The following is a 16,586-nucleotide window of genomic DNA, read 5'->3' as shown; positions in this document are numbered from 1 at the left end:
AAATGTAAGTCAAACCAAAAGGCTCAACAGGATAGCTAGCATGAATAGGCTACAAAAGCCAGATGTGAAAACTTGCTTATTCCTTAACTCTAATCCTTTCTCAGATATGGAGTTTCTGGAAGTCCTCACCGAGGGTCTCAACCGGGTCCTCCTAGTACGTGGTGGTGGACGCGAGGTCATCACCATCTACTCCTGAGAGACCTCAAATCAAATCCACACACCTTCACCTTGCAGCTTAATGGTTTATTGCCCCTGCTTCCACTCTCCCTGCACCTTTACTTCAGTCACATCCCTCACATCCCACCAACACCCCCCCCCCCCCACACACGCACACACACACACACACACACACACACACACATAAACCCATCCCATAACATATCAGCTCACTTTGCACTACGTAGTTAGTACCCCCCCCCAAAGGCACCAGCTGAATTCTACTTTACTCTCAATCACCTCTACCAGCATCATGTCTGCTCCTCTCATCATCTAGAAAGCTGTGGCATCAAACCTGTTTAGGTTCTTCAATGGCTATCAGATCACTAGATGTCAAATGGCACATGAGTTTCTTCTCATACAGAGGAGTGGACATATTCAAAAGACAAATTATTCCCCAAACTAGAGGTCAGATGTTTTTGTTGTGTTTGTCCTTGTGTTTTATTTGATCTGTCTGTCAATCTTGTTGCTTTTCTTATTATTTTTGTAGGGATGTGGGTTACTTGCAAGAGAATGATGGATATATTCTCATTGCTGGTCTATTTCATGTTTTACTTTTTATTTATTTATGCATACATTTATTTTGAGAATACAGTTAATATGTGTTTTGTTGTGCATTTGGTTGTTTTATGTTATGTACGATATGATGTGTTGAAGTCATTGAGGGAAGAGGGTGGGTCGAGAATTCATCAGTCATCAGCAACATGTCTTCCTATGGATTGTCACCTTGAGGACACCTGAGCAGCAGTGAAGTATATTACAGTCGGAAGGAAGGAGAGAGGAACAGAGTTCATACCAGTCAATTCACAGGCGGTATTTGAAATGTACTTAATGAATTGAATACATTTAATTTGTCATTGAACTGACTCAATTATGATGGAGTTGGTGTTGATCACAACCCTGGCTTTTTATACTTTGATACTGTGAAGAAACAGTACAATGAAATATTTGAAGTTGCTAAGAGACACATCATGACCTCAACCTTTGACACCCCCCCCAAAAAGCTGATTACTGTAAATAGTGTCCTTTGTCCAATCATTTAATACATATTACTACTAGCTATACCTTGCGAGTGCTGACAAGACTTTTAGGTGACATAAACTATTGTTATAACAGTGAAGAAACCGTGAACAATGTATTGATATAAAGTAGATAATAATTGCAAGAAACTACTGTGTTATAATCTAAAACAAAATTATATTTGTTTAATACTATCATACCAAATGGCAAACATTTCAATATTTTACCATGTAGTAGTTTACATAAGAAAATGTGAATTGCTAATTTAGAGACACTCAGAAAACTATGTTTGTGATACATTGATATATTTTTAGTAAATACATATGTTTTTCTTCATCATGATTTGGTTTACACTAATTCCAGTCTAGAAATGTGAATTCTATAATTCTTGCCAAATACAAACATACAAATTGTGCCATATGAAAATAACTTTTTGATACAAACCTCTTTGTAGTACCAAGGCAAAACTGTGTATTGAATTGACTATGTTTAAGGTGGAATTTAGCAGTGAAATTACAACTGGTTTGAATGAATAGTTTTGAACCCAGCATTACTGCGAATCTTCACGACTTTGTACTAGAATGGGAAGAAACATAATTTATTTTCAATGTGGCACAGCTATTTATTTGCTAAATATAATATTACTGTCAATTCCTAAGTTCTGCACATTTACAAGGTCATGTCTAAAGCATCAATCCTGAACTAATACATGAATCATATTAATTATTTTTGTAAACAAATATTATATGGAAATAGATACATATGTGTACATACAGGTCGACCTCATATTTGCAAGTATTTCACATATTAGTTTCTGTGCAGTGGAGGGCACTGTTTACCATGTGGTAGAAACATATGATATATTATATAAAGTCTATCTATATAAATAACTCAATTATTTTTTGTATTATATTGTTTTCAAAAGAAAATGATTGAATTTTATTTATTGAATAGTTTACGTAGAAACTGGATATTTTGTGTGTGATGTGCACTGAAATGTATGTGAAGGATATCGTTTATCTAACATATGACATATTATAGAGGTTGTAAAATTTCAAAAGCTGCTATACTGATCCATGTGTAAATATTGAACCAAAAACATATGGGGGAGTAGGAAGGGCATACAGGGTTGGGGTGACTTGAATAGCAAGGCAGGGTTGTTTGACACTAGTCAGTGGTTTTCAACACTGTCCTTGAGGTTCAACAGTCAGCTACATTTTGCTCCAACAAATCACATAGTCAATGGAGTTGTTAACTGACTATTGATGTTGACATGATGCTGTTTTTGTGAGAGAAAATATATATTCAAAAGAATTCACAGCTGACATTAGTCAAACAACATCTCCACTGAGCATTATTTAGTTGGAGCAAATGCAGCCAACTTGAGGACCAACATTGACAAATATTGCTCAATATTAAGTTTAGATTGAAGACCTGAAACAATAATTTGAACTAGATATCTAAGGGCAGTTCTGAGGGCAGATAAAGAAAATATAATGAGTTTATTTGAGATATAAAATATTTAGGTGTTTCCCAAATAGATTTTAAAATATGCTGAAATCGGTGAGGGGACTGACCTTTTTAGGTGTTTGACTGGTCCCTTAGATCCCAGTAAGACACACCAGCAAGTTTTGTTGACAGCTCTTAGCTGGGGAAGAGGTGATTAGGTCTGGGGTCTTTCTAGAAGTTAGTGGAAAATAGTTATCCTCACTCAGCACACTTACTGTCTCACAAATACTACCTACAATCAAAATAATATAATCTTGGAAATATTTAGCTATACAGTATATATATAACTATTTAAATAAAATCTAAAATACTATAATGTATATACAGTAACTCAAAATATTAATATGATATGACTTGTCTGAAAGATGACGGTTGAAAATAATGTATTATATCCCTGTTTGCATGGTGTTTGTAACAGTAGTTTCATATGGTCTTCTTACTTTTTATTCTCGCTGAACTCTTATTTGGATTGAGTAATGCATAAAGTAAATTGTCCAAAGTGTATCTTTTAAGCTCAAAATAGGTAATTGTTTAGTCTTGGAAAACCCAGACACAGCAGGAACATTGTTTACATTGGGGGAGGCAACCCGCCTGCCTACGGAGACTAGTAATGTATTCAATATGTTTGGCCTCAGTCATCAATTAACTACTGAAAACATTAAAAGATATGGCGATTTGGAATATGAATTTTTGTGTCAACTGGGGATCTATGCATTTCAAACCTACTGTAAACCTAAAACATAAGACATTTCTTGGACATATATTTTGTCCGAATATGAGCAAAGTTCAGCTGTGTCCATCCAGAAAATCTACAGTTTGACATGGTTGAAAGATGTTATCCGGGCTTGGGAGTACACTGCTGAGCCTATTGTTGTTGCATGAAGCTGAAGTTTCAAATGCTGCAATCTTCCGAATCAAGTAGATCCATAGCTTTTTTGTGTGTGGAGTTATTGGGTACATGAGATGACGAGTGTTGGAGCCATAGAACTATAGAACTAGAATATCTATGTTTGGAAAATGGCTGTGTGTTGGCACATGGATGTCCGTTGTGCAGATCATCTGTATGTTTGGCTACATATGGTTCTTAGATATGTGGTTTCTATAGACACATAAAATCCTCCCTTATAACCAACCAACCTACTGATTCACCAGCAGTGTGACTGTGGTAGTTATTAATATTATCAAAGACAACAAAACCAGGGCTTCCACCTTTGGCAGAGGCCAGAGAGACCTTTACAGTATGGTATTATATTCACATGTTTGATGACTCCATCTCTAGAAGGGAGAGGGATGTCAGTGACAGAATTGTTGCAGTAAAGCTACCATCCTTCAGGTGTTTCCCAAGTATCCTGTCCCAAATATCAGGGCTGTCAGAGTTAACTTGAGTTAACTCTTTGTAATTTTAGTGTACTAATTAATTGCATTGTCTGGAAATGTTCAAAATACCTAATATATATAAATATACCTAATATATATACCTAATGTACCTAATTTTGCTTACCGTTAGTTTGGACAAAATCAAGGTGTCAATATTATTGTAATGCTTTTTCTATAAAAAAATCTTAAATTACTGCTCAATTTGAGTTAATTCTGAATTTGCGATTAATCACAGCAAATCCTGCAATTTAATTCGATTAAATGTTCTTAATTGTTTGACAGCCCTAGAAATATACACTGAGTGTACAAAACATTAGAAACACCTTCGTATTATTGCGTTGCACCCCCTTTTGCCCTCAGAAAAGCCTAAATTTTTCGAAGCATGGACTCTACAAGGTGTTGAAGCATTCCACAGGGATGCTGAACCAAGTTGAGTCCAATGCTTCCCACAGTTGTGTCAAGTTGGTTGGATGTCCTTGGGTGGTGAACCATTCTTGATACACATAGAAAACTGTTGAGCGTGAAAAACCCAGCAGCGTTGCAGTTCTTGACACACTGAAACCTGTGCCCCTGGCACCTAGTACCATACCCTGTTCAAAATCACTTAAATATGTTGTCTTGCCCATTCACCCTCTGAATGGCACACATACACAATCCATGTCTCAATTGTCTCAAGGCTTAAAAAATCTTTCTTTAACCTGTCTCCTCCCCTTCATCTACACTGATTGAAGTGGATTTAACAAGTGACATCAATAAGGGATCATAGCTTTCACCTGGACAGTCTGTCATGGAAAGAGCAATGTTTTGTACACTCAGTGTACATTAGAAACCTTCTCTTGAGTAAAAAAAGATGTCAGATAATCTAAATCTTTTAACAAACAGGGTGTGAAAAGGGCTCTCAAATCCATGTATCCTTACCCTGTTACATTAGACCTTTACTTGCGCAGACTACATTGAAGTTATGAAAGTGTGCATCAGGAATGCACTTCTGTTTACAACCCTGTAAAAGAACCTGAATAAACTCGGCCAATTTGTTTAGACCATTTATTCATTTATAATCCAACATGTTATATTGCTGAGAGGCTATTTGTGTCAGTCCAAAGCAGGGACAGGCTTTTCACTGTGATAGTTCTAGTGCATATGTGCACAATTGTGAATATTGTGATTGGTTTAATGCATGCACGTAATGTATACTGCAGTGTGTTTCTGCAATTTAATATTCAGCATTTAATTTATTTTTATTTATTTATTTTACAATTTAAGTAAAGAATTTGTGGCCACAAAAAGTAAATCACAGTGGTAATATAACTGCAATGGTCTTACTGTGCACATTTGCTCAATAATTGTTGATACATGTTGATTTAGATTGAAAATGAATCATTATGAAATTATTTAACTGCAACACTGAGTTTGCCCCCAATACAATTATGTCAGCGGCTTTCAGTGTAATCAAAAGTCACAGGGGAAATACAACTTTAATCAATCATAACCCTTGTGAAGGGCTATTCAGTCCAAGGAAATCTAGACCCATAATTCTATTCGTAGAACCTTCCTCTACATCTGTGTCTCAAATGACACCCTTTATTTGCAATGTTGGGCACTTTTGGACTTGGTCAAAATCTGTGCACTATATGGTGAATTTGAAAGAAAAAAACTGCCATTTTATGTACAAGCTCCAACTGCTGTATTGCACTTCCACCCATATTCTTCTAAAATACCAATTATTTTTCATACAGACCTATTCTTGATTAAGCAAGGAACTGTTTTGCTGTTTTAACTGAGGACTGCATAGTGTGAGGGGGATTTTGTAGCTTTTACTGAGAATGGACTACTGTGTGTTCTCTATTCTGGTTTCCTAAGACTTTAGAACCTAGTATATGCATGTAGATGTGCCGTTTTCATGACAGTAAAGTAAACCTCAACACATTGTATTAATGTTGAATAAGCCACCTTTTTTTTAGAAGGTTGAATTTTTGTGCAACCCTCATGATTCCTTCATCATCTCGAGAAGTGTGAGCACTTAACGCAAGCAGGAGAAAAAAACAAAAGCTAGTGTTTCTAAATCTTCACGTATGATACTGTATTTATACTTGGTCCATAAGAGCATTGTAATGCATTTTTAAATGTAGACCTTTATGTAGATCTATGAATAGCTATCTTGATTAGTAATTGTTTTGTGTTCACAAATTTATGTTCCCTCTCCGAGGAACAAGAGTGATGATGTAGAAAAAAATGTAGTGGCGTGTTCAGATATGTCTGTGTGTGCAGTGTGTGTGGGTGTATGTGTATGCATGTGTTTGTTTGAGAGAGGACATTGTATTTAACGAAAAGACGAAGAATAAAGATGGGACATCTGTAAATAAAACAGTAATTATCAAAGTAGAGCTTAGATGTTTAATTTGTGTGTCAATGCAAGTTTAATATTTTACAGATATAGAACTATGTATTCTCTATTGTGTTCAATAATGATATATAAACAGTTGTTTTACTGTGTTGTTTTACCATGTCAAAGGCGTATACATCAATGGCTAATGGTTTCCTCAAACCATTTTATAGTTTTGTCTGCACAAAATGCAATAAACTGAAGTCATTTTATTAAAACTTTGCTTGCAGGCGTATTCTTTGTTTATAGCCAAACTATTGAGGGTCTTACTAAACAGTTCAAAGCATATTAAATGCTTAAAAACACTCATGAACTTCTTTGGTCCAGTGACATTTTCTAGACAGAGAAATACTTTGGGAGTGAAACAGTACTTTTATATGTGAGGGGGCAGGAGACCATTCCAGTCAGCTTGAGGCGTCACTACAGACCCGGGTTCGATTCCGGGCTGTGTTGCAGCTGGCCGCGACCGGGAGACACATGAGGCAATGCACAATTGGCCCAGCATCGCCCGGGTTAGGGGAGGGTTTGGTTGGCCGGGATGACCTTGTCCCATTGCGTTCTAGCGACTCCTGTGGCGGGCCGGGAGCATGCACGCTAACCCCGTCGCCAGTTGTACGGCGTTTCCTCCGACACATTAGTGCGGCTGGTTTCCAGGTTAAGCGAGCAGTGTGTCAAGAAGCAGTGTGGCTTGGTAGGGTCGTGTTTCGGAGGACGCATGGCTCTCGACCTTCACCTATCCTGAGTCCGTACGGGAGTTGCAGCAATGGGACAAGACTGTAACTACCAATTGGAAGTCACGAAAAAGTAGTAATTTTTAAATATATAATAATAATACATTGTTATAGATTAAATGTTTATCATAGAGCTGTTTGAAAAAATTATGAAATAGCATAAGCAGGTTAGGCAGACACACCCCAATGCACTATTTAAACTCAGACTGTTATGACAAGTGTTCTTATCTCACCAAGCAAAGCTCAAAAGATTGTAGGCATATTTTTCTTATGGACAAAGTGCACCAGAAGACCTTGTTTTTCATATGACACTTGCATCATCATATAGTATCATACGTCTTACTCAGTCATACAATAACCACAGTATGAGTCATAATACCCATAAAACCTAGCGGTCAAACAGGGAAATGGTTCCAATCATTTTCCCACCATTCATTTTTCCCATAGGGGATTTTAAAAGCACGTGTAGGCTTACCCTGGCGGGACGTTTTGATAACCGTGTAAATCTCTTTAGGACAAGGTGAATATTATCAATACATTCGGCTGTATTTACCCCCCAAAATTAAATGATCATTAGCTTTTAATGTGGCGATCATAAAGAACTACAAATGCCACGATGATCTGGATGAGACTGCCGAATCGAGGCAAAGGTAAGAATCTGTGGATTGACTATCTAATGTTATCTAAATGTAGTAATGAATAAATTGGCAACATTTATTTAAATGTAAAATTCTTGAACTGTCTTGTACAAGTTTGAAATAGACACAATGCCTGTCAGCCAAGGTGTAAGCTAGAAATGACGTGCAGGAGCTTGCAGGGATTTGTAATTTTGCATGATGTCTACTTTTATGCCAATTATAATTTTTTGAATCTGAGAGGAAATAGAGCCGACTATATTGATAAAAGTCACATTGTCTGAGGGATATTTACATGGTTATCAAAACGTCACGCTAGTGTAATCCTTCACGAAACATAGCCCATATTTTAAGTGTTCCTAAAAAATGTATGATGAAAAAAGAATTGGAACCATTTCCCTGTTTGATCAATAGGTTTTATGGATATTATGATACGTCCACTGTGGGTCTCTATAGCATACAAATTGGATGACAATTTATCATACATCTTGGAGGATGTATAGTATTATACAGCTTTCTCTGAGAACAGGTTGCTTGTTGCGCTGTAACAACAAAGGAGAATTACGGGGAGAATTAACGTTGGCGGTTAGGGGAACTTAAACAACGGTTGTAATAAAAATTGTGTGAATTTACAAAGCAGGTTAGATGTATTGGGTTAAGTTTAGAATAAAAGTTTGCTAAAATTCTACAGTTATGCCAACATGACTCAAACACACAACCTTTGGATTGCTAGACAGTCACGGATTACACCCATCCATCCTCCTAGACTAACCTCCCTACTTTCATTGCTGTCTAAATCTTGGAGGTGCTCAGAAATACGTAAAGTATGTTTCGTATGGCTCTGAAGCCGGGCTGTTATTTATGAAAGTATTTTGAAGTCAGGCAGTTTTTTTAATGAACTTTATTTTGTATTGCTTTTTTAAATGTATCAATACGTTTTAATAGCTTTGAATGTTTAAGTTATTTTCAAATGTTAATAGTATATTTGACAAATCCTTTGTTTTTTTTGTGCAACTTTTTTGTGCAACTACTTTTTTCGTACTACATTAATTTCCTCTTGCTTTTTCAATTTAATGCATGGAAAAGATTGTGTAAGAACATTCAGGTAACCTTAGCGGAATTAGCCAATTATCAAGGTCAATGTTTTTATATCAAAAGTAACTCAATTACTTTTACTCTGAGTACTTAGACTGCTCGAGTGGCGCAGCAGTCTAAGACACTACATCTCAGTGTTAGAGGCATCACTGCAGACACCCTGGTTCAAATCCAGGCTGTATCACAACCAGCTGTGATTGGGAGTCCCATAGGGCAGTGCACAATTGGCCCACTGTTGTCTGGTTTTGGCCGGTGTAGGCCGTCATTGTAAATAAGAATTTGTTCTTAATTAACTGACTTGCCTGGTTAAATAAAGGAAACATACACACATTTTACTCAAGTGAAAGAAAATGTAATTATACTAACTAAAGAAAGGACTAGGGTGGACAGTATCTTAAGCTAGGTTAAGGAGTGATATTGCCACTATGGTGCATCTGTAAGAACGGTTTCCAGTTCAGAGTAGTTATAAACTAGAAAAGAACACAGGAGCACATTGAGGGGTAGGAAGGAGATATGGTATTGCTTGTAAGGCAGGTAGGTATGATAGGTAAGGTTCTGAAATTATGTTGTGGTTTTGGAGGACACTAAAGGATAGATACAACACAGATACAACACAGACATGATTAACCAGTGTCATAACTAATAACATAATATAAAGTAGCCTATACAATATCAAAAACAAGCTAGTATAAACTAGGATATTGAACATGCTGTCACGTCCTGACCAGCAGAGGGTGTATTGTGTTAGTCTTGGTCAGGATGTGGCAGGTGGTTTGTGTTTGTTAAATGTTGTGTGGGTGATTGGGACTTCCAATTGAAGGCAGGTGTGTTGAGTTGCCTTTGATTGGAAGTCCTATATAGGTGTGTGTGTTTTTCTTTGGGGTTGTGGGTGGTTGTTTGTGTGCACTGCATTGGTTTGAGCCTGCCACACTGTTACCGTTGTAAGTACTGTTTATTGTTTTTTTGTTCAAGTGGATGCTTTACATGTTTCCTTTAATAAACATGAGTGTCCACAATCCCGCTGCGCCTTGGTCCTCTTCTCTACATGACAACTTCTGTGACACATGCAGTACTAGACATCCCTACTCCATTGAAGTTACAATTTTTAAGGGTAAAGTAAGAGTTAAGGTTAGATCATGGTTATCAGGGTTATGGTTAGGGTAAGAGTAGGGGTTAAGTTTAGGGTAGGGGAGTCCCAAGGATCCTGGATAGCACTGATCGTCAGATCACCCAAAACAAAGGAAAGGAATAAAGGACTTGGGCCGCCCCATGCCACCACAAACACTGAACAACACTGAGGAAAGAACAACCTGCCTTTATACAACGATTGTCTATATTGACAAGATAGTCAAGTGACAGCTCTAACAATGGAAATAGATGTCTTCGGGTCTCAAAGATGGAAGGCAGGCGGGGAGGAGGTGAGGTGAAATCAGGTGGGAATTTTCTAGCCACGGAGAGGGCCGATATGAGTTTTAACAGGCCATAGAGATAGATAGAGGCCTCATCTTTGCATCTGTGCCATTATAACATATGACACAGCATGGGCAGTGACATTGAGGCTATCTCCATTTTAAATGTTCCTTTTCTTCATTGGCTAATTGCACCCAACTCATAGGAATCCCCATGCAATTGACTACTTTAAAATGATGAAAGCCCTCAATGGCAATGTCCAAGCTAAAACGGGTTACATCGATGAGTCCTCGATCTATCGCTATGACAACAGGCAAATCTTTTTTTTTCAAGTAGCCGAAATACAACGTGCGTCCACTTACATCAGTGCATTCATAACAACTTAAACATTATAAATAAGCCTCATGTAGCAAACTGACGTTGCTTCCAGAGTCCGTTTGGAACTCACATTGCTTTCAGAGGTTTTGAACTCGGTAGTAAGTGTTGCAACCAAGGAAAGACGATTTTTACATGCTTCAGAGCTCAGCGGTCCCGTTCTGTGAGCTTGTGTTGGCCTACCACTTCATGGCTGAGCTGTTGTTGCTCCTAGATGTTTCCATTTCACAATAACAGCACATTCAATTGACCGGGGCAACTCTAGCAGGGTGGAAATTTGATGAACTGTCTTGATGGCAGGTGGCATCCTATAACGGTGCCACGTTGAAAGTCACTGAGCTCTTCAATAAGGCCATTCTACTGCTAATGTTTGTCTATGGAGATTGTATGACTGTGTGCTAAATTTTATACACCTGTCAGCAACAGGTGTGGCTGAAATAGCCAAATCCACTAATTTTAAGGGGTGTCCACATACTTTTGCATATATAGTGTATTTCAATACTCTTTCCACCCATGTAATATACACAGAACAAAGAGCAATATGTAAAGTTTTGGTCCAATGTTTCATGAGCTGAAATAAAAGATCCCAGAAATGTTCCATACACACAAAAAGCAGATTTTTCTCAAATGTTGTGCACAAATTTGTTTACATCCCTATTAGTGAGCATTTCTCCTTTGCCAAAATAATCCACCTGACAGGTGTGGCATATTAAGAAGCTGATTAAACAGCATGATCATTACACAGATGCACCTTGTGCTGGGGGCAATATAAGGCCTCTCTAAAATGTGCTGTTTTTTCACACAACACAATGCCACAGATGTCTCAAAGTGTGCAATTGGCATGCTGACTGCAGGAATGTCCAACAGAGCTGTTGCCATAGAATTTAATGTTCATTTCTCTACCATAACTCACCTCCAACGTTGTTTTAGAGAATTTGGCAGTAAGTGCAAGCGGCCTCACAACCGCAGACCACGTGTAACCACGCCAGCCCAGGACCTCCACATCCGGCTTCTTTATCTGCGGGATCGTCTGAGACCAGCCACCCAGACGGCTGATGAAACTCTGGGTTTGCACAACCAAAGAATTTCTGCACTGTCAGAAACCATCTCAGGGAAGCTCATCTGCGTGCTCGTTGTCCTCACCAGGGTCTTGAACTGACTGCAGTTTGGCGGTGCACCTTGTGCTGGGGACAATAAAAGGCCAATAAAATGTGCAATTTTGTCACAACACAATGCCACAGATGTCTCAAGTTTTGAGGGAGCATGCAATTGGCATGCTGAGTGCAGGAAGGATCACCACAGTTGTTGCTAGATAATTGAATGTTAATTTCTCTACCATAAGCTGCCTCCAACATTGTTTTAGAGAATTTGGCAGTATGTCCAACTGGCCTCAACCGCAGGCCGCATGTATGGCATCGTGTGGGCGAGCGATTTGATGATGTCAACGTTGTGAACAGAGTGCCCCATGGTGTCGGTGGGGTTATGGTATGGGCAGGCATAAGCTACAAACACAACTGAATTTTATCAATGACAATTTGAATTTACAGAGATACCGTGACGAGATCCTGAGGCCCATTGTCGTACCGTTCATTCGCTGCCATCACCTCATGTTTCAGCATGATCATGTACGGCACCATGTCGCAAGGATCTGTACACAATTCCTGGAAGGTGAAAATGTCCCAGTTCTTCCATGGCCTGCATACTCACCACACGTCACCCATTGAGCATGTTTGGGATGTGCTGGATCGACGTGTACGACAGCGTGTTCCATTTCCCGCCAATATCCAGTAACATCACACAGGCATTGAAGAGGAGTGGGACAAAATTCCACAGGCCACAATCAACTGCTTGAGCAACTCTATGCAAAGGAGATGTGTCGCGCTGCATGAGACAAATGGTGGTCCCACCAGACACTGACTGGTTTTCTGATCCATACCCCTGCCTTTTTTTTTAAGGTATCTGTGACCAATAGATGCGTATGTGTATTTCCAGTCATGTCAAATTCATAGATTAGGGCCCAGAGAATTAATTTAAATTGACTGATTTCCTTATATGAACTGTAACTGAGTAAAAGCTTTGAAATTATTGCACATTGTGTTTATTTTTGTTCACTATACATGAATAATGCTAACCTCTCAGACTGATGAATTGAGGATTCAATCAATACTTTATATTTTCCTTTTAACCATTTCACACTGCCCCAGATGTAGCACTACAAAAACAGTAATCAAAGTTTATCACATTCTTTTAGCTGTATTTTATTCGGAGAATTTCCTTTAGCGGCCACGCACAGTAAGAATGCATGCACAGTCCTCAATCTTTTTTAACAAAGTGATTATGCCATGTTTTGATCATGAGGGTGTTATGCTGTACTCTGTGGAAACACATCACACCCTGGCTGAGAGGGGCTGTGATGACTAAACTCCTTTCAGTACCATAGATCCAACTACACAACCCAAGATTTACACCAAGAGCATAGGGAGTTCAGAATCATATTTATACCATTTTACAAAGGTTCTTTAAGTTTGGGATTCAGGGGAAGAACATGGGAAGGGCCAGTTCTCATAAATAAACTAGTTAGTGTTAGCTTTGCACAAAACTGGGAGGCTATCACACAAAACAATTGTACAATCAAATAAAATAAAAACAGGTTTCTGTGCTGGTGGAGGGAAAGCATTACAACTACCTAAAACTCAGGGTATCACCTGTCACATCACCTGTCACATCATACTTCTCATAACGAAACCGCAGGTTCCCTCCCAAACACAGCCACATCTCAAACGACCGAAACAAGGGTTATAAACAGGCATGGAAAAACAGGAAGACAATCACAGTTCTCAATGAATCAATCAATTAGCAGTGACTCAATTAGGAGCGCATTGGCTGAAGCATGCATAGTACTCAAGGGTATTCATCACACCTGTGACACACTCATTTACAATGATCATCCTGAAGTCAGGTGTATACCATCTGTGCTCATGATATAATTTTATTGAAGGTTGTGTTGTAAAATTGCGAAACAGATTCTGACTGGGAGAAGTGTGGGGAATGGTACCACAACATGTAATTCAACTACATTTTGCAGTAGCTTGTTGGCAGTTTAATACATTCAAATGTTGATAGTGTTTTCAGTAGTGAATGACCGCTGGGCATGCCGACACGCTCACGTTCTGGCTGTCACACAAATCTCACTACACTGTTAATACTGTTTTTAAAAAAAACTGTTAAAAGTGATGTTCCTGCGGTCATGTTTCTTAACTTTGTATTATATGACATTTTAGATTTAGATATAGTTTTTCACAAGGTAGTTTTGATATAGTGATCTGCTTTTTCAGAGTAACTTTAATTAAACAAACTATAATTATCTTCAGGGTAGCATTATGTAGCTCAACTTTTTCCAGTGTGAAGTAATTGGTAACTTGGTAAACTATACTTCAGAGTAGCTTTCCACACAATGCCTGGGAGATGGTTTATTGTAAAGGCCAAAGTACAAGTAGTAACATTGCTCTATGAAGGGGGTGTGGTCTATGCACACCAGTCTTAGTAAAAACTCCAGCAATGTTCTAGGCCTTTCTTATCGAGGGTGAGATGATATAAAGGCAGGGAAAAGCAATTCTGGTCATTTGTCTGAAAAAGCTCTCAGCATGAAAAAGCATTCCACCAGTCTGAGGGTGAGACTGCCTGTCCTGGTGCTGGTCCTGGAGGTTCTCCTCCTAGCCCTCTACACTGCCTTTGTCACCTATGACAACGATGCTAATGCTAAACTGCAGAACAATGAGACTAAACCCATGGACAACGCACTGTACCGAGATTACCCATACTTTGCTGACATTCAGGTGATGATTTTCATTGGATTCGGGTGCCTTCTGGCCTTCTTCCGTCTCTACGGCTTCAGTGGGATGGTCTTCAATTTCCTGACGGCCACCTTCGCCATCCAATGGGCCATCCTGGTACAGGGCTACTTCCAGTTCAGCCATGCTGGGAAGATCCACCTGGGGGTCATCAACCTGATCAATGCTGAGTTTGCCTGTGCCGTGGTGCTCATTTCCTTTGGGGCTGTCCTGGGAAAGACCAGCCCAGTGCAGCTCCTAGTCATGGCCCTGCTGGAGGTCCCAGTGTTCTCAGTCAATGAATGGGCCGTGCTCAAGTACCTGAGGATCAACGATGCAGGGGGATCCATCCTCATCCACCTGTTTGCCTGCTACTTCGGCCTGGGTGCAACATTTGTCCTGTACAGGCCACGTCTGAACGAGGGTCACGCCAAGGAGAACACCAGCTACCAGTCAGACATCCTGTCAGTTATGGGCACCCTGTTCCTCTGGGTGTTCTGGCCCTCCTTTAACTCAGCTCTAACCCTGAAGGGAGACGACCAGCACAGGGCCATCCTGCACACCTTCATAGGCCTCAGCTCCTCCACCCTCACCGCCTTCGCCCTCTCCGCCATGCTCAACAAGAATGGCAAGATTACAATGGCCGACATCCAGAACGTGACCCTGGCGGGTGGGGTGACTGTGGGGGCATCGGTGGACATGATGATCTCCCCTGCGGCTGCGTACGCGCTGGGTGTGATGGGCTGCACCGCCTGCATGCTGGGATACAAGTACCTCAGCCCCTTCCTGGCCCACCACCTTCGGATCCAGGACCAGTGTGGTATCCACAACCTGCATGGCCTCACAGGACTCATATCCTGTGCCGCAGGGATATGTGCCATCCTGACAGCCACTGAGGAGGTGTATGGACCCAGCATGTATGAGATCTTTAGCCACAGGGCACCTATGGAAGGAGATCCTAAGCTTCTGGAGCTCCAGGAGTTGATCCCTGGTCTGCAGCCAGGTCTGGGGCGCAGTGCCAGGGAACAGGCCCTCTACCAGGTGGCAGCTGTGTTCTCCACTATGGGAGTGGCAGCACTAGGGGGCATATTGACAGGGTTTGTGTTGAAGCTGCCGTATCTCGCATCACCTTCAGATGACCTCTGCTTTGATGATGAGCTGTTTTTCAATGTTCCGCCTCACTATGATTGTCCGATGGCCCTAAATGGTCAAATCAAAACTGACGATTCGACAGCATCATAGGGTGCTAGCTATGCATTTAGTTGTATAAATAAGTTTAATGCTGAATGACGGTAAAACATTTAAATTTATTAGATAATCATGCAGTTTAGCAATAGAATAAATCCTCATTCATGGTTAATGTACTCTGTGACCCATTTCTCTTTCTAGCAATTTTTTATTTTACAATTCCACACAAGAGAGGTTTTATGGACACAAACTTGGTTTTGTAACCAAATTAACCATTGGGTTTGTATTTGTACTTATTTTAAGATGTTATAGTATGCAAGCCTGTGTCTCGCTGCCTGATGAAATCCATATGTCTATTTTTAGTGGTTTGTGAAAGTGTGTCATCTCATGTAATGACATACTGACTACAGTAGCCTCACACACCTGACTGTTAAATGTATTGAGGTCAGAGGGCTTTTGTTTTCAAGTGTGGTACAACATTGGTCATTTTATGTCAAATTACCTGAGAATGAATACAATTTTGCGGTTAGAAAAACAATTGCAGATGTGGGCACTAAAACCACATGATTATATCATTCATACAATGTACATTAACATAATACAGAATATTGACACAAACACATTCACATAATACAGAGTATTGACACTAATTTGATGACTCTATTAATAAAGTATCTCTCATTTTACAATCACACTATTTCTTTACACTGTTTCTGCAGTCCTCCTTGCGATGTTTTATTGTGTATACTCAGATTTAGATAATGTTTAGTGGAATGGTGAAAGGAAGTTTACAGCTCCTTAAAGGGTCACAAAGTCT

The 16,586-nt window shown here is 39.6% G+C and overlaps 1 protein-coding gene across 3 annotated transcripts in view; it reads left to right on the top strand.

The window, feature by feature from the left end:
- The window catches only part of LOC106566649 (solute carrier family 12 member 5), a 114,489-nt gene extending 98,028 nt beyond the window's left edge, over positions 1 to 16,461 (top strand). For 2 of the 3 annotated variants that reach the window (XM_014134883.3, XM_014134884.3), the window contains exon 26: positions 105 to 6,723. In XM_014134883.3, the coding sequence (XP_013990358.1) occupies positions 105 to 196 (92 nt within the window). In that variant the 3' untranslated portion in view covers positions 197 to 6,723. Of the gene's footprint in view, positions 1 to 104; positions 6,724 to 14,520 lie in introns of those variants that run through there. The other variant, XM_045693034.2, reaches the window with a different exon arrangement.
- Positions 16,462 to 16,586: the final 125 nt, after the last annotated feature.

The sequence above is a fragment of the Salmo salar genome, chromosome 13, assembly GCF_965601325.2.
Source record: "Salmo salar chromosome 13, fSalSal1, whole genome shotgun sequence".
In the NCBI taxonomy this organism is placed as follows: domain Eukaryota; kingdom Metazoa; phylum Chordata; class Actinopteri; order Salmoniformes; family Salmonidae; genus Salmo; species Salmo salar.
The sequence above is the reverse complement of the archived record's forward strand: the minus strand, read 5'-3'. Positions and strand labels throughout refer to the sequence as shown.